This window comes from Kryptolebias marmoratus, linkage group LG8 (genome assembly GCF_001649575.2).
Source record: "Kryptolebias marmoratus isolate JLee-2015 linkage group LG8, ASM164957v2, whole genome shotgun sequence".
Lineage (NCBI taxonomy): Eukaryota > Metazoa > Chordata > Actinopteri > Cyprinodontiformes > Rivulidae > Kryptolebias > Kryptolebias marmoratus.
The window spans coordinates 18,202,974-18,226,679 of NC_051437.1; the positions used below are offsets into that span (position 1 = coordinate 18,202,974).

At 39.1% G+C, this 23,706-nt stretch overlaps 3 protein-coding genes across 3 annotated transcripts; 1 reads left to right on the forward strand and 2 right to left on the reverse strand.

The window, feature by feature from the left end:
- Positions 1-1,821: 1,821 nt before the first annotated feature.
- On the reverse strand, positions 1,822-6,351 carry LOC108244568 (probable E3 ubiquitin-protein ligase DTX3). The gene is made up of 3 exons (XM_017430882.3): positions 5,954-6,351; positions 4,551-4,768; positions 1,822-3,662 (listed from the first exon to the last, which is right to left on the reverse strand). Exons 1-3 carry the CDS (start codon positions 6,254-6,256, stop codon positions 3,584-3,586), a joined length of 600 nt encoding a protein of 199 aa, XP_017286371.1. The 5' UTR covers positions 6,257-6,351; the 3' UTR covers positions 1,822-3,583.
- Positions 6,352-7,890: 1,539 nt separating this feature from the next.
- dtx3 (deltex E3 ubiquitin ligase 3) lies at positions 7,891-13,445 on the reverse strand. Its single transcript, XM_017430865.3, has 5 exons — positions 13,015-13,445; positions 12,773-12,813; positions 11,504-12,306; positions 9,913-10,130; positions 7,891-9,795 (listed from the first exon to the last, which is right to left on the reverse strand). The coding sequence occupies exons 2-5, from the start codon at positions 12,783-12,785 to the stop codon at positions 9,720-9,722; spliced, it is 1,110 nt and encodes a 369-aa protein (XP_017286354.1). The 5' UTR covers positions 12,786-12,813; positions 13,015-13,445; the 3' UTR covers positions 7,891-9,719.
- Positions 13,446-18,224: 4,779 nt separating this feature from the next.
- Positions 18,225-22,731, forward strand: ptges3a (prostaglandin E synthase 3a (cytosolic)). The gene is made up of 8 exons (XM_017430873.3): positions 18,225-18,381; positions 19,169-19,282; positions 19,435-19,504; positions 19,596-19,694; positions 20,900-20,989; positions 21,067-21,123; positions 21,263-21,290; positions 22,143-22,731. Coding segments are annotated over exons 1-8 (480 nt in total). The 5' UTR covers positions 18,225-18,379; the 3' UTR covers positions 22,163-22,731.
- The last annotated feature ends 975 nt before the right edge of the window (positions 22,732-23,706 follow it).

Genomic DNA, 23,706 nt, shown 5'->3' on the forward strand with positions numbered 1-23,706 from the left:
CCCCCCCCCACTCCCAAAAAAAAGAACACAAAATCAACAATCATGATGCTATTTTCAGAGCCGTGCAGTCGCAGAACATTCAACCCATCCTGCTAAAACAGCACATATGTAGAGAACGACTAACAGCAGCAATGGATGTTACCAGATTTACCTCTGAGAGGCTAGTTTCACTGGTTTAAACCATGAATTTTATAAGGAGGTTAGTCACCCCGATTATTCCGCTCTGCATAATTATTTATACATATTTATAGCTGTGGTTGCATTTCTGTCATCCTTTGCCCCTATTTCCAGATGGAGCAGATGGACTGACAGAGACGGGCAAACTCCCGCAGAGAGGGGCAAAGAATGATTCATTTTCTATAACATAAAATGTGAACAACAAATAACCGAGTCAGTTTGAGGTTAATCAAGAATAAAAAATAAAAAAATTAGCATTTAGGCAACAGAGCCTCAGGAAATTTATGTCAGGAAAAATGTCTTTTTTATTGAAATCACCAAGAAGTGCATGGAATATTTTCATGTTCAAATGTAGGTTACAGGCATTGAACTGAAAGTAATGCAGAAAGTAGACATGTTTCACTTCCACTTCATGTTACCATCTGTAGATTAGGCTTGTTTAGTGCTCCACTTTCTCCTTTTTACACAGTTTGTCCCAAATACTGCTACAGTGCTTGAGAGTTAAAAGTGCAAAGACAAAGTGCTGGTTTTAAATGAAATGATCACATAGGAAAAAATAAAAAAAAACAGAGAATACTTGACAGCAAAAATAAAACATAAGAAAAAAATAACTGTAAATGGATGGATGATAAATGGATGAATTTTACTGATGAGCTGTGGCAGAAGTGTGTGTGTGTGTGTGTGTGAAGAAGGGTGGAGGTGGGGGTGGGAGCTGATTGAAAGTTCGAGCAGATGGATGAGACTCTGATTTGAGAGAGTAGCAGCAGATGCCCTGAGATCCAAGACCACAGAAATGCCCCCAGACATGAACGCCACGGCACCAAACAGGCCGAGTCCAAAAACTTCACCTCCTCACATGCTCCCTCCCTCCCTCTCGCTCTCACTTTGATCACATAAAGAATGAATATACATCCAAATGTATATTAAAGACCTAACATTCCTCGAAGGAATGCCTCTCGCCCGCCACCTTTCATGTCCGAGCTTTAAACTAACATCACGGCGTGATGAGAAATGATGCCGTTCTAGCTGAAGTGTGACTGACCTAAAGTTTAAGCGGTAGTAGGTAAGTAATAACCGTTTTTGATTAGCTGTGGTGCCGATCTTAAACCAGGCTAACACCAAAAGGTAATCAGCTGGAGATAAATGCCCAATAAATACTTTCATAGAGTTTCTTTAAAATCCATCAGGTGGTTCATGAGATACTTTGCTAAAAAAACAAAGTATGTGTTCAGAATAACTCTAAGCTACTACCACAGCCTTTCACCCCTGGCTGTCGATGATAATAATCTATATTTTGCTTCAGGTTTTGACAAGAACAATAAGACATTTATGTTGCTTTGTCACTCAGTTGGTCTGGATTAACACTGCTGCTACAAACCAGAACATATTATTCCTCACAGAAATCAAGCATAAAGTGACATATTCTTTAACATGAAGCTTTTTTCAATGTACGTAAACTGACCCAAACATGACGAATTCACGTGACTCATCTGCTGCACGTGAGGTTTGGGGCCAACGGGGGACTGTGGGCTCCATGAGTGAGCTGCAGAACAGAAGCATGCCATCAAACAAGCTTTCTCTGTGGAAACCGTCACCCTCTGGTGGACTAAATAGTAAAAAGCAGGCTGAAAAAAAATGTCAAACACATCTTCAGGCTACACAAGAACAAATGTTGACTTCGAAACACAAATGGACCTTTTTCTTCTCTCTTTTTTTTTTTTACAGTTTTAAAGGCACTAAATTGGCTGATATCACACAAGGCACAAAAAAAACAAATAATGTGCATCACTGAGATTTTGTTACTGTCAAAAAAATCTCATTAAAACAGTGCATAGTGCATTCAACCCCAATTCCAAGAAGGGTGGGACGTTGCGTAAAATGTAAATGAAAAACAGCTGGAGGACAATTTTGCAACAAGTTGGGTTAATTGGCAACAGGTCAGTAAAAATAAAATAAAACATTCCAGCATCTACAGTTCCTAGTATTGTAACGTCCTGAAGAGGCAGTTATGTCAGTAAGTTCAGGTCTTTGTTATTGTGAACTGTAACGTTGACACCATGAGTGAAATGTTGCACTGGGTGTATAAAAGGGGGGAGCACTTCCTGATTCAAGAAGAGAAAGAAGAAAAATAAAGAGTTGCATGACCAGATCTTCTTTGCATCGTAATCTTTACTATTACCACCTAGCAAAATGCTACAATATCAAAATATTTCAAGAATCAGAAGAAATCCTTGTACCCAAAAGGCAAGCCTGAAAGTGAGTATTGGAGGCCCGTGATCTTTGAGCCCTCAGGTGGTTCTGCATTAAAAACTGGTCTGATTCTGTTCTGGACATCACTTTATCGGCTCAGCAACACTTCCACAGCTCCCTGTGCCATCCACACATGCTGCTTAAAGCTCTATCAGGCAGAGAAGAAGCCAGATGTGAACACCATCCAGAAACGCTGCCGCCTTCTCTGAGCCAACGCTCATTTAAAACAGACTGAGTCAGAGTGGAAAACTGTTCTGTGGTCAGATGAATCAAAATCTGACATTCAAGAACGTCACATCCTCTGTACTAAACAGGGGAGGGAGCATCTGACCTGTTATCAGAGCACAGTTCAAAAGCTTGCCTCTCTGATGGTATGGGGGTGCATTAAAGCAGGGATTCCCAACTCCAGTCCTGGAGGAGCACCATCCTGCATGTTTTAGTTGTTTCTCTGCTCTTCAGCAGGTCTTCAACTTCTGCAGAAGCCTTTTAATCACAATGTACCCCGCGTTTAAGAGTTTAAGAGTACCCCGGGTTAAGAGTTTTGCAAATCATTGCATTCTGTTTTTATTTACATCTTGCACAATGTCCCATCTTTCCCAGAATTTTAACAGTTGGTTTTCAAATTAAGTGAAAGTGCTAATTTAAAATGTGTGCTAAGTTTGCTTGGAACAAAAAGCTACATTGTTGTTTTGACCTGTAACTAACAGGGCTCTTGTTGCGGGATAAAGAAATGGATGTGCTTTTCAGAGGAACCGAGGTACTGCCTGGCTTTGCAGGCAGTATGTACAAGAGGCAATTATCAAAATGAGATTTTCACGACATTAAATGACAATAAACATTTATCTCCCGAATATTTACCCGTTAATGTAGAGGTTGGGTTATTTCAATGTAAACAAGAATTTAAAAATGAGACGATCAGTACCAGAGTTCCTCCCTTTTTTTTTTTGATTTCTTTAGATAATAACTACAGATAGGAAATCTCGACATGGTTTAGAAAATCTTTGGGAAAGTTGAGAACTCTCTCATTGCACTCAGCCAGCTCACAGAAGTGTCAGTGATCGTCCTCCCCGTTGGGAGGACAACAAAAAAGTGCAGACTTGGAATATAAATCTCTGTTACTTGAAATTACATTAAACCTAAACGAAGTCTTCGCTCATCAGTCGTCCTCCGTCACGCCTTTAAGTCGAAGCTCCTCTTGAACCCTGAGCAAGTAACCTGGATCTGGATACCCGAAACTGTAAAGGAAAAAAAAAAAAAAAGGAGAAAGTTGATAAAACTTCTCACAAGTCCAACAAAAGCTGTATTTTATCAACAACTTCACGGTGAATTTGGTTTTACCAATCACCCAACTTCTCTCCGATTTCTTGACCCTGTGTTGCTATAAGTCAACCAATTTTACAGTTATTGATCTAAAATTTGGTGTGGTAGTAGCTGAAAGATGTCCCCAACACATACTCTGAGCAGAAACTGACCGTTTTTCTAAGCCATTAACTACTCTCCGTCTGTTAGCAAAATATTTCATGAACCACTAGACGGATTTTAATGACACTCTTAGATAGTAATCATTAAATGGACATCTACAACAGATTAGGTTTTAGAGTAAATCCAATTCAAGATGACCAGCACAGCTAATCAACCTTAGCCAACACAGAAATGGCTACGACTTAAGTCAGATGTACAACTATTGAGCCAAAATTTAATGTGGTAGTAGCTGAGAGTCATCCTCAGTGCTTCTACATATCGTCACTCACAGGGTTTGACCAAAATGGCTACGACTTCTTTATTTGTCATCATAGGATGATCTCAGTTTAAAACTCTGGCATAAGAAGGTGGCGGGCGATCCTTCAAGGAAAACTAGGCCTTTAAATTATTATAAAAACATCTACAAAGCCAAACCGATTTGTCAGTCAATGTTTAACTTTGTATCCAGCGCAAATGAAAAAAATTCATTTGTCAAATACTTTTTCCTGTACAGCCTCACTAAACTAAAAGAACTGCTGAAGATTGTTGGTGCTGATAATACAAAACAGATTATTATTAGACTCAAGTGCTCAGTAAAAACTGGATTTTTTTTCTTTCTCCAGCTCAGATTATTCAGCTGAAATGAGCGGAGCAGCACGTACCACTCCGGGCCGCCTGAAGTGCTGGTCTTGTGATGGATGTCGTTCCAGGTGATGACGTTGTTGAGGCCTGTGGTCGCAGATCGTCCCACGGTAAACACGAGCCTTCGGTCAAACGCTTTCTTCAGCAGCCTCAGGACTTTTTCTCCCTCGGCGCAGGCTGGCAGGAAGGCGACCCGAGTGGTGCTGCTGTACCTCACCCCGGGGTTTGGGTGCTCGGGCTGCAACAAGATAAACGGAAAAAACACTGTAAGAAACTGTGCTGCCAAAACAAAACTGTGAAGCAGAATGAAGACATTTATTAATAACACAATATATTTCTAATCTTTTGTTCTAACGTGTTTTAAACAGTCTGCCAACATCTTATTCAAGATTATCATACGTCTTCAAAAAGTGCTTAAATTTGAGATCTGATAAATCGTCTTCGTTCTTTTTCAAATAAATATGGCACGAGTCATTTTGAAATTTTAACTATTTTAGACTTGACAAATGTGCTGGTATTATAAAAGCACCTTTGTATGTATGAAGAAATGATCTAAAACTATTCAATTTGTAAAAATGTCACACTTTGGAGATACTTTAGCATTCTTTCAAAAAAATAAATGGAAAGTCCAGCATTTCTTAAAGGAATGCATATCGCCTGCTGCATTTTACGCCAGAGTTTTAACGTAAAATCATCTTATGATGAGAAAGAATGGGGTTTTAAATGTTTTAGTCAAAACTTGTAAATGATCTGTGATCTCATACAGCACTGGGAGTATGTGCCGAGGAGGACTCTCAGCTACTACCACACCAGGTTTTAGCTTGATATCTGCAAAACTGACTGAGTTGTTGCCTAACGTCGCTCTGCTGTGGTCGCCGTGTTGAAGCGGGGTGACCCCAGAAGTTAATCGGCTGTAGATGCAGAACCAATACTTCCTGAAAGTTTCAAAAAAAATTCCAGCCAATGGTTTATGAGTTATTTTGCTAACAGACAAACAGGGTTGATGCCAAATTTTTAAGCAGAGATGTGTAGCACTCAAAGTGTGTCTCAGCTACTACTATTTGAGCTCAATATCTGCAAAACTGACCGAGTTACAGCAATTGCTGTGTTTGTTAATGTTGATTAGAAGTGGTGGCCATCTTGAATCAAGAGGACTCCTAAATTTAATGAGTTGTAGGTGTACAGCCACTTTCAGAGTTTCATTAAAATACATCCGGTGGTTCATCATGAGATACTTTGCTAACACGACACACAAACACAAACTAATGCCTGCTGTGGTGCGGTGGCAAAATGAGAGAGTGAGGCCCCATTCATGTGATCACACGGAGCAACACCGCCCTCTGGTGGCCGAACACAAGCATCGCTGCAGCAGGAACATGTCTGCCTTCTGGCTGGGGTGATGTGTGGAAACCGTCCGCCTCACCCCTTGTATCCCTGCGGGGAAACTGTACTGAATGGTGAAGGAGCCGCAGCGCTCGTAGCCCGGCAGGCTCTGCCAGTTCCGGGTCACCGTCATCGTGCCCTTCGGCTGGGTCCCCGTGTACACTCCGTGGAAAGTGTTGCAAATCGGACACGCAGGCTTCACGTTAAAAACGGAGTCGATGCACTCGGAGCAGAAAGAGTGCTGACACTTCAGCGTCTTCTTTTCCTGAATTTTGTCCAGGCAGATGACGCACTTTCCCGAGGCCTCACCGACAGGGTGGCTGTTCGGTGTGTTTTCCATCATTTTTTTGTTTTGTTTTCCGGGTTTGTGACGACAGGGTGTCTCAGTTTCCGCCTCTCCGTGTCCTGCTTCTTGACTCGGATGCTCCGGGTCCCTGGGGGGGCGGGCCTTAAGATGTGTGACGTCAACACAATAAATACCACAACACACCACGTGTCAGGAAGTGGAGCAAAACATGAACTCTAGTTTTTTTGTTTTTTTTTTCTCTGTGATTAAAAATAAATAAAATCAAGCCCACGTTTGTTTATTTGCAGTTTAACAGTAACAGCGCGTCCTCGATACATTATAAAGGTGCAAATCTGAGGTATTTATTGACTTTTAAAAACTTCCAAATAACCCCAACCATGACTCTATTCTGTTCTGACAGCTTCTCTTTTCATTTTAATCATTACTTTCCAATTTTATATATGTATTTTTTTATTTAAAAGGATAATCCGTTGCTGATCTAAATAATGGAGGTGACATGATCAAATAGACAAAAAATAGACTTAAAAAAAAACATTTTAACATGAAGGTAAAGGTCTGAATCATGTTCAAAATGATAAAATAACTTAACAGAATAACCTGTGAACTAAACCGCCTGAGAAACTGTCAGGGGTTTTGTTATTATTTCTTTCTTTTGTTCAACATTTTTACTTTTAAATGTTTGTTTACAAGATGAGGGCAGATGAATTATGACACACAAATGCTTTGCACAGATAAAGGTAGGGCTGCACAATATATCAAATTTACCATCATTGCAATATCAACAAGCACACAATCAGTATTGCAAAGGACCTCTTACACTGCAATAAATCATAGACTGTTATATTTCAAGTGCCGTGCATTTATGCTCTGCTGCTCATAATATATTTTGGTCAATTTAACAAACATCTGGTTTAGATGATGGTGATGACAGAAGGAAAAAGTAAGAAAAAAATGGGGGTTTGTCGCAACCAATAATGTCACGGTAATATTAAACAATATTATTGCACATTACAAGTTTTTCTAATATCATACCTCTCTAGATGAAGCACAGAATAAGACTTTTAAGTTATTATATTGTCCATTTAAAAGTCTGTAGGAGAGAAAAAAAGAAAGCTAACTGTAAAACAGCAGAAATCTGCCAGGATTATTTTAGAAGCATATTATTAAATTTATATTTACAGTATATGCTAGCAGGAAAACTGTGGCTTTTATTTTATTTTACAGAATCCACCAAGATTATAAAGACCAATAAAACCTTCTCATTTTGCTGTTTTTCACATTTATTCGTACATTAAAGAACAACGCATCACTTTAATGCCATTGTGCTGTGGCTTGAAGCCAGTCTGAAGGTTAGAAACTTGTCCAGTAAGCTGGGTTACAAATGTATTTAAATTGCCCAACTGTTTATTTACTTCTAATCTATTTGTAACAACTTAGATTATCATCAACTCATGTCTGTAAGAAACCAGTTTTATACTGATAATTTAGGCTTAATAAACTGAATTATTTTAGTTGTTAACTGAAAATCACAGGACTTTTCCTGTAGCTTTTATTTCTTACGTAATTCAGGAACATCCTGTTTTAGTATTGCAGAAGTTGTTTGTACTGAGCAGCCTGAACTCGTTTCCAGTGAATCATCTCCTCTTTGCGATGCAGTTGTGAAAGACACACTTTGTTTACACATTTATTGTCCCAGACAAACCCAAACATAACTTTTTATTCAAGTATTAAAACGCGGGGTACATAATTCTGGATATCAACAAAGTACGAATCAACACAATTAGAAAAGCAAAACTCAGTTTTCCTTTACAATCAGCTTGTAACTCGGGGGATCCCTCTGGCCACCTGTTCTCTCGACCCCATCCTCAGTCAGGTAATGCATAGAAAGGTTTGCACAGTAGCTTTAAGAAACTACAATCCTGTGTCCCAAAAACATCTCAGTTGGTCCCTCAACTAAAACAACAAGGGTGCAAAAACAACAACAAAAAAATATATAAAGTATTAAATGGACAGATATGAACATTCATTTTAATTTAGCCAAATGGGTTGCAGAACTTTGTAAACTAAAATATTTATCATATCTCAGGGTCAGCATCTGGAAGATTAGAACTGTTTTGAGGAAAAAGGAAATTTGGTAAAACAATAAGGATTATTTTTTATAAACTGCAATGTTTGCACTAAATGCCAGATAACATAAAATTTATCAACTATTAAAGAACATCAAAATATACCCTATCATTCACTAAAGCCGTCATGCTTGATTTCTTTAAAATCAGAAATGAATATAAGAAAGGCACAACAAAATGAGATCAGTATCCCACCTTAAACCAATTGTTCCTGCAAATTTTCCCCCACCTTTGTTGTTGCGGGTTAGATTTCAATAGATTTCCAAGAGTTAGCTCATTTTAAATAAGATCAATAGGCAAATCTCCCAGTCTGACAGGGACAGAAGCATAGATATTTAAAGAGCTTTTGTGCCTTTCATTTGGTTCAAGTGGTCTATATGCCCTTCGTGGTTGACATCGTCTTAAAATCTGATAATCAGAGGAGCGCGTTACAAGCAAGTGAGGTAATGGGCTCAACGCCTGGGAGACATCTTAAAACAACAGGAGTTACAACTGGAAAAAACCCAGCGATAACTTTTCAATGCATGCCAAAAAGTGCTGCAATGAGACATCACTGAACAATCCTCCTATTTAAGTAGAAATAGGTCTTGAGATGAAGATCACACACAGATGAAGTTTTCAAAGCAACTGGCGTCAACTTGTTGCCAGCAAATAGCTGATGGCTCCACAAACCTGTTTGCCAGGAGCACCCTTCATCAAAAAAGGAAGCAAAAACCAATTACTTCAGCTTCACCGAAAAACCTACCAAAGTGCCTGTGAGTGCTTTAGATTGCAATAACATAAAAAAAAAATTTGAATCCGACTTTAAAGAGCAGTACCTTTCTGCCACACGAACCAAATACAATCATTACAACAGCTAATCAATAATCAAAACTTGTTCAAACTGCTGGGAAATATAACCAAGGATGTGTGCTTTTAAGATCTAAAGTAAGCCTCGGGAAAGAAAGTAAACATTAACATAACATAAAATGTCTAAAAATATTAAACTTAACATTTCCCAAATAATATACAAGTACCATGAATTCCGACGAGCTCCTAACTAAGTGCGTCACATGTCAGGCAAGTTGCCAGAAGTGACAATTTGAGGGTTTGCAATACAAAAATGCACTGCGGTCAAAGGGTTGACTTCCATATATGGCATTGGATAAGCTGAACTCTGCAGGGAAAAAAAAAAAAAAAACGAACAAGACGGAACAATCAGTGGAGGAGATATGGGCTCTTCTGCAGCATTAGACACCTGTCTCATGAGGTTTTTGTCTTAAGCCATCTTCTGTGTGGCGGGCAGACACAGAGCAAAACTGGAAGCCGAGTCAAGTCCACCAGCATAGACGCAGAATTCCAATCCTCCTGGAAGAATCTGTCTCTTTTTTTGGTCAGTCTGCTGTGATGCCTTTCTCTCTGAGCTCCTCGGTCACTCGCACCAAATAAGTGGGGTCTGGGTAGCCAAAGCTGTAAGGAGACATAAAAAGTCATCAACCATCAGCTATCTGCCCAGCTGATTCTACTTCCTCGTAGGAAACACCTAAGAATTTCAGTCATTCACCCTCAGCTAAAAAGCAAACATACCAGCGCGGCCCGCCCCATAATGAGGTCTTGTGGTGAATGTCATTCCAGGTGATGACGTTTTGCATGCCCGTAGTCATGGAGGTACCGATGGTGAAGATAAGGCGCTGTTCGAAGGCCCGGCGCAGCAGGCCCAGCACGCGGTTCCCCTCGGGGCTGTCGGGGAGGTAGGCCACACGTTCTGTCCCTGGGTACCGAACACCAGGGTTGGGGTGTTCTAGCTGTTGGTGACGAAGATGAAGAAGAGGTCAGGATACGTTCAGTGTCATGAAGCTTCTTGGTGAATGTAAAAAGACCTATAGAGTTACAATTCTTTACAGGCACAATCTGGTGATTTTTGAAGTGATATTCTGGCAAATGGTTATCAATAGTCAGTACCTTATCAGCCCTGAAATCAGGCGCAGAACACAGAGAAAAGAGTGGAAGTCTTCATCCGGACTAGGCTAATTGGCAGCCCAAAGAGGGCCCGTTTTTAAAAAATTTTTCAGGTTTATAAAACTAGTTTTCAAAAACGAGACACAAGTGTAAAAGAACACGAGATTAGCTCGTATTAAACCGCTACACTTTTGCATGACATTGTTTGTTTAGTTTGTTGACGTTTTCTCATCAGTGGCTAGCCTAGCCTAAATGAAAACTTCTGCTCGTCTTCACACACGACGTTCTGATTGATGTCACGGCTGATAAGGTACTAAATATTGATAAATATTTGACAGAACATCATTTCAAAGAATGACAAGACAGTCCCTTTAAATTAAAGAAAACTCCCAGCTCTTTTAAACAGGACCACATGTTAAAGTCTTGAGTTCTGTAATGTTACTGCAGTCACAGTGTCACCACAAAAAAAGTATTTTTTTCTTTTCATTTTAAGTGCGTTTGGTAAAAAGCTGTCGCAGGCAGTGTGTTTGCAAGTTTTTGTGTCCATTTACATCCATTTTTACAGCAGTTTCTTTAGGCGATTTAGACTTTCCACCTGCTCGTAACTGATTTCCTGTTTAGGTATGTCAAACTTTACCGAGTCAACACATGGCAACCACATAAACCTTTGTTTGAGAGAGGAAGCATGATGTCGTAAAACCTGTTTATATTCCCCTTACAGCACAGGAAGTTAGTGAAGGAAAGCAAAAGCATATCTGACACAAGCTGTTTTGTGGCTTAGGCTGAAAAACTAAACAGAACGTATGATTTTATCAAGCACAGTCTTATAAATAGAGATTGTTTCACTAAACAAAATGGAACATTTTGAGGATCTTACCAATAAAATGGAAATGTGTATTTCCACCAGATAGAAGACAATTAAATGATAAATCACCACATTGCTAAGGCAGTTTGCTGCATTTACAGAAATAGCATAATTTTTGTGTTTGCTCGATTTATGAGTGTAAATGTAAAATATTCTCAGTGTCTGTTTAGAAACTCTTACCAAGCAAGTTTTAATATAACGATTTATAAAAAGGGTCTCAAGATTGTACCCCTAAATTAATGTTTTTCTTCCTAGAAATGATTAGTAATTTTATAATTCGTATCATTTATCCAAAAATGTATCCATCTAAGATTATTAAAATATCCTTTGGTCCCATGATGCTGATCTACTCACTGTCTGTAAGCCGGGAGGGAAGCTGTAGATGATGCAGATACACCCATGACCTTCATGGCCAGGAAGCCCCAGATCAGGATCTCGCTCAACAATCATGGAACCATTGGCAGGCTGGTTTCCGATCAGCTGGCCGTACACGAGTCGACACACTGGACACGCTTTCTTCACCTTAAAGGCTTGATCCAGGCAAGAGCGACAGAACGAATGGCCGCATTTCTCCAGAGTGGTCTTCTCCACAATCTCCCCCATGCAAATGGAACAAGTGTTACTGTCCTCCGACTCACTGCGGGAAGTCATGCCAGAGTCCAGGTCCTTCCTCTGGGCTGCCTCGTGGAGAGCAGCACATGCCTCCTCATCCGCAGGCTTCCTGAACCTCTGCTGCTGTCTCTGGGAGCGCCGGGGTTGGGGAGGTGGAGGCTGGAGCAGGCTCTCCTCTACTTTCTGGTCCAGGGCTCCTACGCAAGGCAGCAGGGCCCTCTTCCTCTTGGGCCCCCCTTCCTGCTTGCTCATCTCTTTCCGGGCACATCGGCATAAGTCTATGAAGGCTTTCCGCGTCTCACTGGAGATGGGTCCATCCATCACTCCGGAGCGGGCGCTCCTCGAGCCGTCCACGGGCTGCAGCCGCACAGCACAGCAGCCCCCCCTCTCACCTCGCCTGACGATCCCGGCGCTCATCCCCTGCTTGTGCTGGAAGTCAATGAGCCAGGGCCGCCCGGCTGCAGCCAGGTAATCCCACACCGCCTGAGAAACCAGCACCTCATCACTGCCCTGGCCAGCACGCACACTCATCTCATCAGAGGAAACTGCACACAGGAGCACAGGACAAGTCACAAACAAGCCCCAACGATGTTGCACAATTTAATCAACTGAACAAACTACTTTCTACGGTGATGCAATAGTCCATTTTCGGATGTGCGTTGTGAGGGATTATGTTGGCTTTTTTGCTCAGACATGGATGGCTACAAGAGTTTTATCCTCTGGCTTTGTTGTGGTTGAGCAGTTCAGACAAATTCAAATAAAAAGCAGCAGAAAAACTCTGTTAATTGGAGCATGACAGGAGTCTGTTAACACTGTTAAACATGCAACTATGAGCTGTCACAGCAGTCAGAAGCAAACAGGCTGAGGACATATCAGCTGCTGAGATATTCACACTGTAAACAAAGAAAACTAAACCCAGCTGTGACTAGGTATGGGGAAGGGGAGGGGGGGGGACATAAAAACAATGACAGCTAACTGGAGAGAGACGCATATTAAAACCAGAAAGGGTACCTTGTGATCCCATAAATTCCTTCAGCTGCGAATAAAGTGTCCTGTTGAAGAGAAAAGGAGACAAACTGAAGGAGCGGAACAAACACGGCTGCTCCAGCACGCATTCAGAGCCACACGGAGCAATCCTCCGCCGCAGAGAGGAGGAAGTCCAAGATCTGGAACCATCGGCGTGCCTCTTCTTCTTATTTATTTGTATTATTATTATTTATGTTGGGAGATTGGCCGTGAAAGGCGCGTCTCACCCTTGTCCGTGTCGCTGCTCGCCGCCTGTCAGGGAGGTTTTGGCTCGGATTAAAGGAGCTCGGGAGGCCTTTCCTGTTTGTCTCTGCCTCCCGACGAGCCGCCGCAGTTTGGTCCTCCGCGCGTTCAAGCCATGGCTCCCGGACGGATCCGCGGCTCGCGTCGGTGTAGCTTCTCTTCTGTAGCCCTTCCTCAAACACAAACCGAGCCCTCCTCCACCTCCTCCTCCACCACCACCTCCTCCTCTCCTTCAGTCTCGCCCGTGTTTGCCTTCCTCGTACGTCCTTGGGCTGGAGGCGTCACGCGAAGTAAATTACATTTGCACTTATTGCGCTCTTCCTCTCTTATCTGGCGCGACCACCCTGTAGCTGTGTGCCCGCTTTGTGTCCTGTCATCGAAGCCCCCCTCTCCTCCCTTATAATAAGAGCTCCCTGTCAGAATAATCGCCTCTTTTTGCGCGCGCGCGTGTGTGTGTGTGTGTGAGCTGTTCGGTGGAAATCCACATTAAACTGGGGAGGACTGGGACCTACAGGATGTTCGTCACTAAGCTGACAGGACTGGCTGACAAACAGTTTGTGGGATGATTTTTATTTTTTATATTTATATGTTCTTGTGAATCATGCTTTTGTCATGATAATCAGCTCAAATGGTGAGAATCCCTCATAGCCACAACACACACACAATAGCTGAGCTCACACGCCACCCAGGGATTACCCACTTCACTGTTAGAGATGCTTTTTTTAATGATTATTTGTTTCACATCATAATAAAAATGAAGCATATAATGGAAGTTGGGCCACTCGGAAGACTAAAACAATAAAATACAGGATAGAATTAACACATTTCTGTGTTTTTATTATTTAAATGTCTGCATACTAAGAGAAGGGTCACTTTTGACCATTTTTTACTTTTCAGGACTCAGCTGAATAACTTCACAGTAAATAGTTGTAGTCAGAAGTTTATATGCATTTTAATTTGTCATATTACAGGTACTCGTTGCAAAGTACGAAATCGAATATAAAAAACAGGTTATTCTGAAGTATACCAAACGGTGTAGTTTGAGTTTATCTGCTCCAGTGGTTTTCCAGATATATTGAATGCAATTCTGAAATGTGGGTACCGCTCAGTGTAAACAAAGCGTTGACTGAATTCGCCGAAAACCACGTGGACGCCTGAGCCACGTGACTGACCCGCATTAAGCCGGCTGCAGTCCCGTTTTAGGTTGAAATATAAGAGTGAGTCTGCTGCTAAACTCAAAGGAAAAGAGAAAGATCGAGTAACACAACTATGAAGAAGAAATATCAGGCGTCAAGCTTGGTGGTGCAGCCATAAATACAGAGCTCGGCAGAAAAACACACACAGCTTTTTTAAGTTTGACCTATTTTTCAGTCACTTCAGCTCTTTCTATCTGCTAGCAGGTATCATGGTCATATATTTTGCTTGCAAATGTTTACTTTAAGGACACGTAAACCATTGATATGAGAAAAAATATTGTTTCTTTATGAATTTTTTTTTGGTCCAGTCTTTATGACTGTGCAATGAGTACCCTAAATTTGGGGCTTTTTATGACTGATTTGAATAGTTTCTTTTCAGGGTGGGATGATTATACAACATACAACATCAATGATTTTTTTTACCAACAGGAATTGGGATTGGGGGGTTAAGTTTGAATTTAATTTGTATTTTCCTCTAATCCAAACAGGATCAAAGTTATACATATATTCCCACTAATATTTGGTTAAAACTCCCTTAGCAGGCTGCACCTCATGTTTGTCCTCAGTGGCTCAGCTGAGTTGAGGTGTACCTCAAAGATCAGTTCTTGGCCCCCTTTTCTGTTCATTTACAGCATTTATTTGTATAATTGGTAGTTACGTCATTTTCATTTCTAAATAGAAAATTAACACTTGGAAAACCAAACTATGTCTTTTTTTTATCATTACCTCCTTAATGACTCAGTTATGTTAAGGTTAAATGCTCCTTAGCAAGTCCCACTTCAACCACAGGCTGTTTCTATCCATCAACAAGGTTCTGGTATAATTCTGGCTGGATATTTGACCACTCTTCATGGCAGAATCATATAAACTGACTGGTGTCCAGACCCAGCTTTTAATCACAGTCCACAAAATGTCAGTAGAGCTCAGGTTAGACCTTTGGGAAGGCTTAATGTCAGCCTGTTTTATCCAATCAGAACCCAGCTGATGTCTGTTTGGTATCATTGTCCTGTTGGAACATCAAGTTGTCTCCAAGTTTCAAACATAGCTGTTGATTAAAAAGTGAAGTTTTTAAGTATTTTTAAGGTAGACCTCCTTCTTCATTGTTTCAACCACTTTGTGCAGTGCACCAACCCAAGCATGATGCTTCCACCACCATGCTTGACAGCTGGTACAGTGTTCTTAGGTTTGAAAGCCTCGCCTGGACTCCTACAAACATACTTCTTCTCACTGTGGAAAAATATCTCAATCTTTATCAAATCTGACCATGCAACATTTCTAAATTAGGGATTTCTTTTTTATTTTTGTAAATGTCTCATTTCAAATTTGTTTTTGTTTATCTAAAATTTATTTCTTGGCCATATTTTAGTTATATTTATTACATTTGTGTTTAACTATATTAACACAAAGTGTTCCTGTTATTTTGCACATAATATACGGCAGATTATTAAGACATTAGTTATTGTCCCAGTGACACGATATCTCTTCCCAGAAGCAGTTTCAGCAACTAATTTCATATTTTATAAAAAAAATATTATACAAAGAGTTATAAATAATATCAAATCATATTTTGTTATTAAGCCATAATAGCTGCATGTATTGTTCACAGAAAATGGAACTGCTCTTTAATTTAGCCTCATTATGCTCTTTTCTTTCTTCTACCTGGAAAACCTTTGAGTTTTTTGGCTAAAATGATCTAATTGTATGTGTTCTGTTTAAAAATTGACTGAAAGAAAAGAGGTAACATCAAAAATAATTGCTCCTACGTTTCAGATCACAGTCCATCGTGAACGTGAGCTGGAAACATTCTCAGTTGATGTGTATTATATAAAAAAAGACTTGTGTTGAGATGAAGTGCTTCCCAATTTTGTGCACTGTTGGAAAAAATTGGTTTAATCTATTTTGATTTATTTATGCTTATACTTGTGTCATTTGGAGCGCAGCCATATTTTCAACACTATATTTTTCAAACTCTGTAAATGGCGTTATTACAGACAGAGCAGAAGGTAAAATCTACTCAGATGGACCACATACAAAAAAATAGGAATCAAGATCAACAATACAGCCAATTATTGCTTATTATCTGACAATGAGAACAGTACAAGTCTTAGCAGCACAGTGGACAATATTTAATCCTCCATTGCAATTACAGTACCACTACAGAAAGCTCCTGGAGGTCATTAAAATTTAGCTATTGTTTTTCTGTTCTTCATTAATGAGTAATTTGTGAGGTAAATTGATTGTAAGACTACTGGATCCAGTTTTTTTAGCATACAGGTAAAATAAAAGGTGGTAATTATGGGTTTACTGGATATGTTTGGAAAAAATGTCATCAGCATTTTTAAAAAATCAGTTGGATTTCCTTTTTCATACTTCTTTGCTTTCTGGTTAAGTCTGAGTTTAGAAAGAGTGAGTTTATGTTCAAGTTATTTGATATAGGATAAATTTAAGAGAGCAGTTTTGGCCATTCTCTAAGTCAATTCCTGCTCTTCATCTTCACGGTCTGAAACAAAGAGTATTTGCCTCTTATTTTTAACTTTTCTAAATTATTTACAAATGGTTGTTTCTACTTTATTCCTTCTAACATGTTTCAAGGTTTTGTTTTTCTGAATTTTAATGAGTGTCATCTGTGCCCTAACACTGAACAGTTCCTGTTCCTCTGACTGTGCTGGTATTTTCTTTTCGTTGTCTGCTTTGACAATTCTTCTGTCTTCACTTTAGGTAGACGCATCAGTTCAAGCTTCCTCCACTGGCCTTTATTATAGTCAAAGATGTTGTGTCTAAATCATCACTGGAATCTGAAATACTCTTCAGACAACAGTAAGAGGAGGGTTTACCAGCTCCCATCACTATGTTAATCTGATTGACTGTCCCTCAATTTAACTTGATATCCACATGGTTGATCCAGTCACTTACAATTTCCACAGACAATAACCTACTAATTGTGAGTTGTTGTTGTTTTTTTATAGGAGAAGACAAATCTAAAAAACTATTTACAGCAGATGAACAGTGTCTGAAAGTCAGAACAGGAGAAATAAACAAAAAGCTGACACAGGACCTGAGAGATGCATCATCCTTCAATTGATCACATGTCAAGTTTTCTACATAAGGCTTGAATTATCTTGTTGTTGCTCCAATATATTATGTCAAACTGTGTTTTTGTTTATATTTTTATAGACTCAACAAAAGAAATGGCAACAAATTGTGTCTCTATGACAGGCTGCCTGTAATAAATTGCCTGAACATTCAGTTTAAAATTGTCTCTTTGAAGGTTGTCTATTATATAGAGACATATCTGTGCTTTTTTATGTTTCTATGGTTCACACGTCAGAGTTATGTGGTTTACCAAAACTAAAAAGTTGGTCTGAAAAAAGTAGTTCAAATTGAGTGAAAAAGCAGCCTGGTATAAACAAAAACTTTGTAGAAGTTACAGAAAGTCTGAAAAAATACTGCTTAACATCACTTTAAAAGTCTGGGTCCATGGAAGCAAAAGATTAAAAAATGAGGTATCATTGAGAAATAGAAAATGACCTCAATTAAAGCAATTACGATAACCATAAATATTAGAAAACAAGATACTAAATTATACAGATGGGGTAATTAAATTGATTGCAATATACATCCTAAATTTACATAATTTTACAAAACATATCTATAGAGTTTATGATTGTTTTCTGTGTTTTCGAATCTGTGAAGTCTATGTATTAATTTATAATTACATTAAAAATAAAATTATCCAATTATGCTGGATTGTTTTCCGTAATCAGCTGCATAATTTAGGAAAACCTGCCACTGTTTTAATTTTTTAGCATATTATAGCATTGCTTTATTCTGAAAAACGCTTATTTTTCTCAGTGATCAGACAGATTTTACTTGCATTTGGGACACTCCTGGTGGCGCTGTTGAGCCGCCGCTTTGATAAGACTCGTTCTAGAATTGTCTCACGCCGTGCCCACGCTTCCACGCATGCGCGTAGAAACGCGGTCTCGCGAGAGCTCACCGAAGCCACGCGACATTTGAAGAGATTCCAGCGCCTCGGTTGTAAACCAGTTAACTGTTTAGGTTTCGGTGCTCAAATTTGCCGGGCTTTATTGTTAGACAGCACTGTTATCGATCTCGTGGTCTAACGAAGGAGTTTTATTGCTAAACAGTGAAGATGTAAGTTTTGTTCTCCCTCTTTATTCGCTCGTAGATAATCAGCGTCAAATCCTTAGAATGCTATTATGCGGATCAAGAAGCTAACATTAGCTCACTCAGTTAGCACACGAGTTAGCCTGAGATGTGTGCAGTAACGTACTTCAAGAGAAATATGTCATCAAACCCACTTATGAATAACCATTAGTCACATTAATGTCGTGTCATACCCTCAGTCCTAAACTTTTTATCTTGCTTTGTATCTGCCTCCTGACAGCAGCTCAGCTATAGTTAGCTGTGCGGCTAATGTCAACGGGCATGACTAGGGTAAAGTTAGCAGGCATGGTGTCAGTCATGCTCATGAGATTTCACTTTTTATTGACGTAATGTAACACCACTCGTCTCACCTTTGTCAGTGGTGCATGTAACATGAACCGCGAATAACTTTGTCAGAACTAATATTTTCACTCCAGCGGAGTTACATTCACATACAGGTTACAAATACACAATTTGTGTACTGTACATAAATACCACTCACTATCTGTAACTGCTGTGATTATATTGACTGTGAAACAGCCTCTGTAGTAAGGTTAAATGTAAATTAATACTTGAGGTTTTCTTTTTAATGTGTAGAAACCGTCTTTAACAAACTCAGTGACTGGACTTAGTCTGCTATCACACTACTATAACCACTTCAACATTAGGAAACTGAATGCGTTTTTGTTTTGAATGGAAATCAACTCATTTAGAATGAAACATGACATATGATGTATTGATTAAATGCCATTGATTTATTCTTTTTTTTCTACAGGCATCCTGCAACAGCAAAGTGGTACGACAGACGAGACTCTGTTTTTGTAGAGTTCTGCGTGGAAGACAGTAACGATGTCAAAGTAAATTTTGACAAATTAAAAATGGAATTTAAGTAAGTTGCATCCTGACTCCCATTTTGCCTGAATTATTTTAAAGAGAGATGAATCTTAAGGTTTTGGCTCATCGTCTATTTAGGGACGGGTGAAGAAAACATTTGGCATCTATACTGGAAATGTCTTAACCTATTTTTATGTCATCGTACAGCTGTGTCAGTGGGACAGACAATATCAAACATCACAATACAGTGGACCTTTTTGGGGAAATTGACCCCAAAGTAAGTTTCATCATCTGCAGACTGAATAGAAGTTCACGTGTTTAATTCTGTTTTCAAAGTCGTCATTAAATTGTCTCTTTTTAATACACAGAGCTCCAAGCACAGACGCACTGACAGATCTGTCTTGTGTTGTTTACGAAAAGCAGAGGCTGGGAAGTCATGGCCACGACTTACCAAAGACAAGGCAAAGGTAACTTTTGCTCCTAAAGGAATACTCCTATTTCAGTTGTTTTATGTTGATTATTTATAGGCAATCAGTTTCTTACCGGTAGATGATTACTTAAAGTGTTTTCTGAATGAAAAATCACAAGCCCTGTCCACAAACCAATTCAGAACTGGGCCTGAGATGCCTTCTTTACATTTCAGTGTGAACTTTGTAACAGGTAGCACAGGAGGTGTAAGTTGACCGCTGCTATTGCACCTCTGAGCCATTAATAAAAGTAGTCACAGAGCCAAGTTGGCAGGTAGTGTGGGGCAGTGTGCGTGGAACTTCATTTTAAGATGGGGCACTTGCCTGTTCTACCATGCTAGCTTTAATTGTGAGCAGACTTTGTCGCAGAACATGTCTGGCTTGATTGGTTCATCTGTGAATGACCTGGGGCAGCATAAAGAGGGGCTCGAGTTTGCTGCCATGTCAGAAAACCTTATTGGGAACAGCCTACGAAGGGTTTGTGATGGGAAAACCAAGATACCCAATGTTTAGAATTGGGCCATAAGATTTTTGTTTTCATCTAAAACAGATCAAACCTTTAAAATGCAGCTCATGTGATGTTTACTGTATGGATTTTACCCCTGTGCTTTTTTTAATCAGTTAGATATAAAACGGTCCTCACTGCTTCACGTCATTGTGCCAAATAAGTTATTAGATTTCTGTGTAAACAATTCTGATGCAAAAAGTCATGTGGCATGAACTTCCTCAATCTAGTGTTCACTCAAAGCGCTGTACCATTTTGTTTTAAAATTTAATTTCTTTTCTCAAGTCTCCAAACTGAGAGCACTCCAACCAAAGTTTACTGCAGGTAAAACACTGACTGTCTTTAAAAAAAAGCCCCACTTATAAAAATGATCTTTTAAAACAAATAGAATAACATTTTCTAACAAATGATTCTGTCCACAGGTCTTTAAATTTTAAAATGGATAGCTGCGAGTGTGTTCAAAAATCAATTGATGTTAAATTTCAATTCCATAAATGTGACTGAGTTGACTTTTTGTGACTAATGCTTCTCTCATCTGTTTGTAGGTTGGTAGGATTTAAATCTTCAAAAATCTGTTTTTCAGATGTTGATTTTACAACATACTAACTAGCTGCAGATCAAAGTAATTACCAGTATCAAATAGTGCATTTTCATTGTCAAATAATGGTATATTGTTGTTGTTTTTAATATTTTCTTTTAGTGTAACTGGCTGAGTGTGGATTTCAATAACTGGAAAGACTGGGAGGATGATTCAGATGAGGACTTGTCGAGTTTTGACAAATTCTCAGAGGTAAGCGTGTGGAACACTCAGAGCTTAACAAGTGAATGTGTTCAGACAAATTAATTTTCTTTTATGCTCTTCTCCAGATGATGAACAGCATGGGTGGGGATGATCTACCTGATTTAGATGGTGCAGATGAAGAGGTACGGTTTTTCTTGTGTACGATTTGTCATTTCTAAAATGTAGAGCCTGTATTTCTGTGGGGGGTGGCATTCTTAATCGGCTGCAGTTTTCCCGATATAGCTCTGAACTAAGAATCCAACTTTTGCCTCTTTTTTTCAGCGTGACTCTGCAGATAGTGATGATGAAAGTAAGTACAACTCTGAAGGACCCGTCCTGTAATTTGTATTGATTAGTCATTTATAACTAGAACTGGTAAAATGGCTGTAGTGCTTAGCAGTGCAAATTGTGCAGAAACTGATAATTAAATGAGAAATAATTAAGTGTAATTGTTGCTTCACTCAACCAAAGGCTGAGTTCTCAGCAAATCCTTGTTCTATTTATTGCATATTCTTCCCACTTTTATTCCAATTCGACCAGAGTTCTTCAGTTGTCTTAGTGAAGGTAAAAAAGAAATAAAAGTGGATTAAAGCCTCAGAATAAACTATTAAACATAAAAAAATTATATGGTTAATATCAGCTGTAGTTTTGACCTAAACTAGACTATCAAAAGTTGTTACAATATACAAAATGAGTATTATGTAGCCACAAATGTTCTAATTTGCATGTAGTTCAAGGATGTGATTCAAGGCTTTTACAGATGATTTTGAATCTTTTATTAATGGGAAAAATAGTGTAAAAAGTAAAATGTAATTTTTTTCTTAAACAAAAAATCATAGAAGTGTTAGAAACAAAATAAAGATGTTTCTAATTATGTGAAACGGGAGGGAAAATCAGCAGATAGTCTGTAGTTCCTCTTACAGGTTTAGAGGGTGAGACAGTTAAATCTAATATATTGTAGGATCAGGTAAAGTCCCTGAATCTTGCACACTGCTCAATATTAAAGTAAGTTATGATTTTGAAATCACAAATTATCATTTCTAGATATGCATTTGAATATGGATTGGCTTCCCAATTTTCTGTGGCACCCTCATTCCTTTTTTGTGTCATCACTTCCAATTTCTTAGACTTTCATGTGTTTCGTGTATTTTCTCTCTTCCAGAAATGCCGGACCTTGAGTAGACCAATATGGCTGCCGTCTCACTAAGTTAACAAAGGTTGTAAGTCTGAAGAAAAGAGACTAGACACGAGTTGGCAGCCTGTTTAAGAATCATCTCTCTACTCAGTTTCCAAAGCGACATCCCTTGGTGAAGTGACTGTTGGATACCGACCCGCACAGACATCCATAGCGACATACAGTGCTGTGCTTTTCTGTTTTGTTCTGCATGGACAATTCTGTTCAAATAAAAAAATGTTATTGTTCCTTTACTTAAATGACTATAATGAGATGTGCTGATGTCTTACACCTTTTCTCCCTTTTTTTCAATGTCAGTTTATGTAACACACGATTTCTAATGGGAAAAAAAAAAACTCAGAAGGCCTCTTTTGCAAAAAGTAGATTTTTTTATGATAGATTTTTTTCCCCTTTAATGTTTGTATTGTAAATTGCACTTATGTTTAATTTAAAAAGGCAAGAGTTCTGCTTTAAATTGGTATTCCAGTGTGTTCCAACATCCTCAGATATTTAACAGTAATTTCATTTTTAAAAACATGTTGCAGCATTTAAAATAAACAGAGATGCTTGTACTACATACAGTTTGTGTTGATTATTCTTGTGGAGTGGTTCGATATTTTCATGTATTCACTTTTGCTTCCTACAAAACCTCTCATTTGCTGCTAAAATAAGTAGTCATCAAAATGCCTAATAAGGCGAGAAGAAATAAATCTACCAAGTTATGCATAAAGGTTAATGTTCTTGAACTTTAAAGGCTTCTGTTTGATTGAACCTGTCAAAAAACTGCATTTTCTTATAGGTGGTGAGACTTTGCATACGTTTTTAATAAACTTTCACAATGAAAAATGTACTAATAAATCACTAATTCTGGTCATACGTGTCAAATGATTTCACTTGAGAACCATAGGATTAGAATCGAGGAGATACATGTTCAGCAAAGGCTTAATTATTGTGCATACAAGTCTTAAGTATTTAAGGCAACTGAAAAAAATGGGTCTTCAAGGGGATTACCATCTCTTTTTTGCACTGGTCACAAAAAGGGAACTGTAACCATGAAATTCCCTTTTTTGCTTATACAAAGAGTAACTTGGTAATGATTTTGCTGGGCAGGGTCTGTCTCCATTCCAGTTCAAACATCTTGTGTGGTTATATACTCACAAAGACTAAGGCGGGTTCTAAAGAGCCAGCTGAATGTAAGAAACTCCAAGCCATCATTACATTTCCTGCCAGTCATAAAATGCAATAGCCTGGCCAAAGGAGGCAGTAGACGCCACTGATACTTAGAAAAACTCTCAAATCACGGAGGGATTCACCCTAAGTCCAGCACCCTGAAACTGTACACTATGAAAAAAAGGAGAGAGGCAGAGGATTAGTGAGCAGGATGAAACAACCAAGATCCTGGAATACATCAGAAAGAAAGCCCCCAATAATGATCCGCTAAGTGAATGTCTCAGGCAGCAGAAACCAAGCATGGAGGAGGAGAAAGAGGAACCATCGTGGAAAGACAAGCCCCTGCATGGCTGGAGGACAGCACAGAGGCACTAATCATGGC

Excerpts from the sequence above, each read along its gene's own strand:
- LOC108244568 (XM_017430882.3), bottom strand. The coding sequence starts at position 6,256 with ATGATGGAAAACACACCGAACAGCCACCCTGTCGGTGAGGCCTCGGGA. Across the intron at positions 4,769-5,953 it reads TCCCCGCAGGGATACAAGGG|CCCGAGCACCCAAACCCCGG; the intron begins GTGAGGCGGACG and ends ATCTTGTTGCAG. Across the intron at positions 3,663-4,550 it reads ACTTCAGGCGGCCCGGAGTG|TTTCGGGTATCCAGATCCAG; the intron begins GTACGTGCTGCT and ends TTTCCTTTACAG.
- dtx3 (XM_017430865.3), bottom strand. Across the intron at positions 10,131-11,503 it reads TCCCTCCCGGCTTACAGACA|CTAGAACACCCCAACCCTGG; the intron begins GTGAGTAGATCA and ends CGTCACCAACAG. Across the intron at positions 9,796-9,912 it reads TTATGGGGCGGGCCGCGCTG|CTTTGGCTACCCAGACCCCA; the intron begins GTATGTTTGCTT and ends GTCTCCTTACAG.
- ptges3a (XM_017430873.3), top strand. Across the intron at positions 21,124-21,262 it reads TAGATGGTGCAGATGAAGAG|CGTGACTCTGCAGATAGTGA; the intron begins GTACGGTTTTTC and ends TCTTTTTTTCAG. Across the intron at positions 21,291-22,142 it reads TGCAGATAGTGATGATGAAA|AAATGCCGGACCTTGAGTAG; the intron begins GTAAGTACAACT and ends TCTCTCTTCCAG.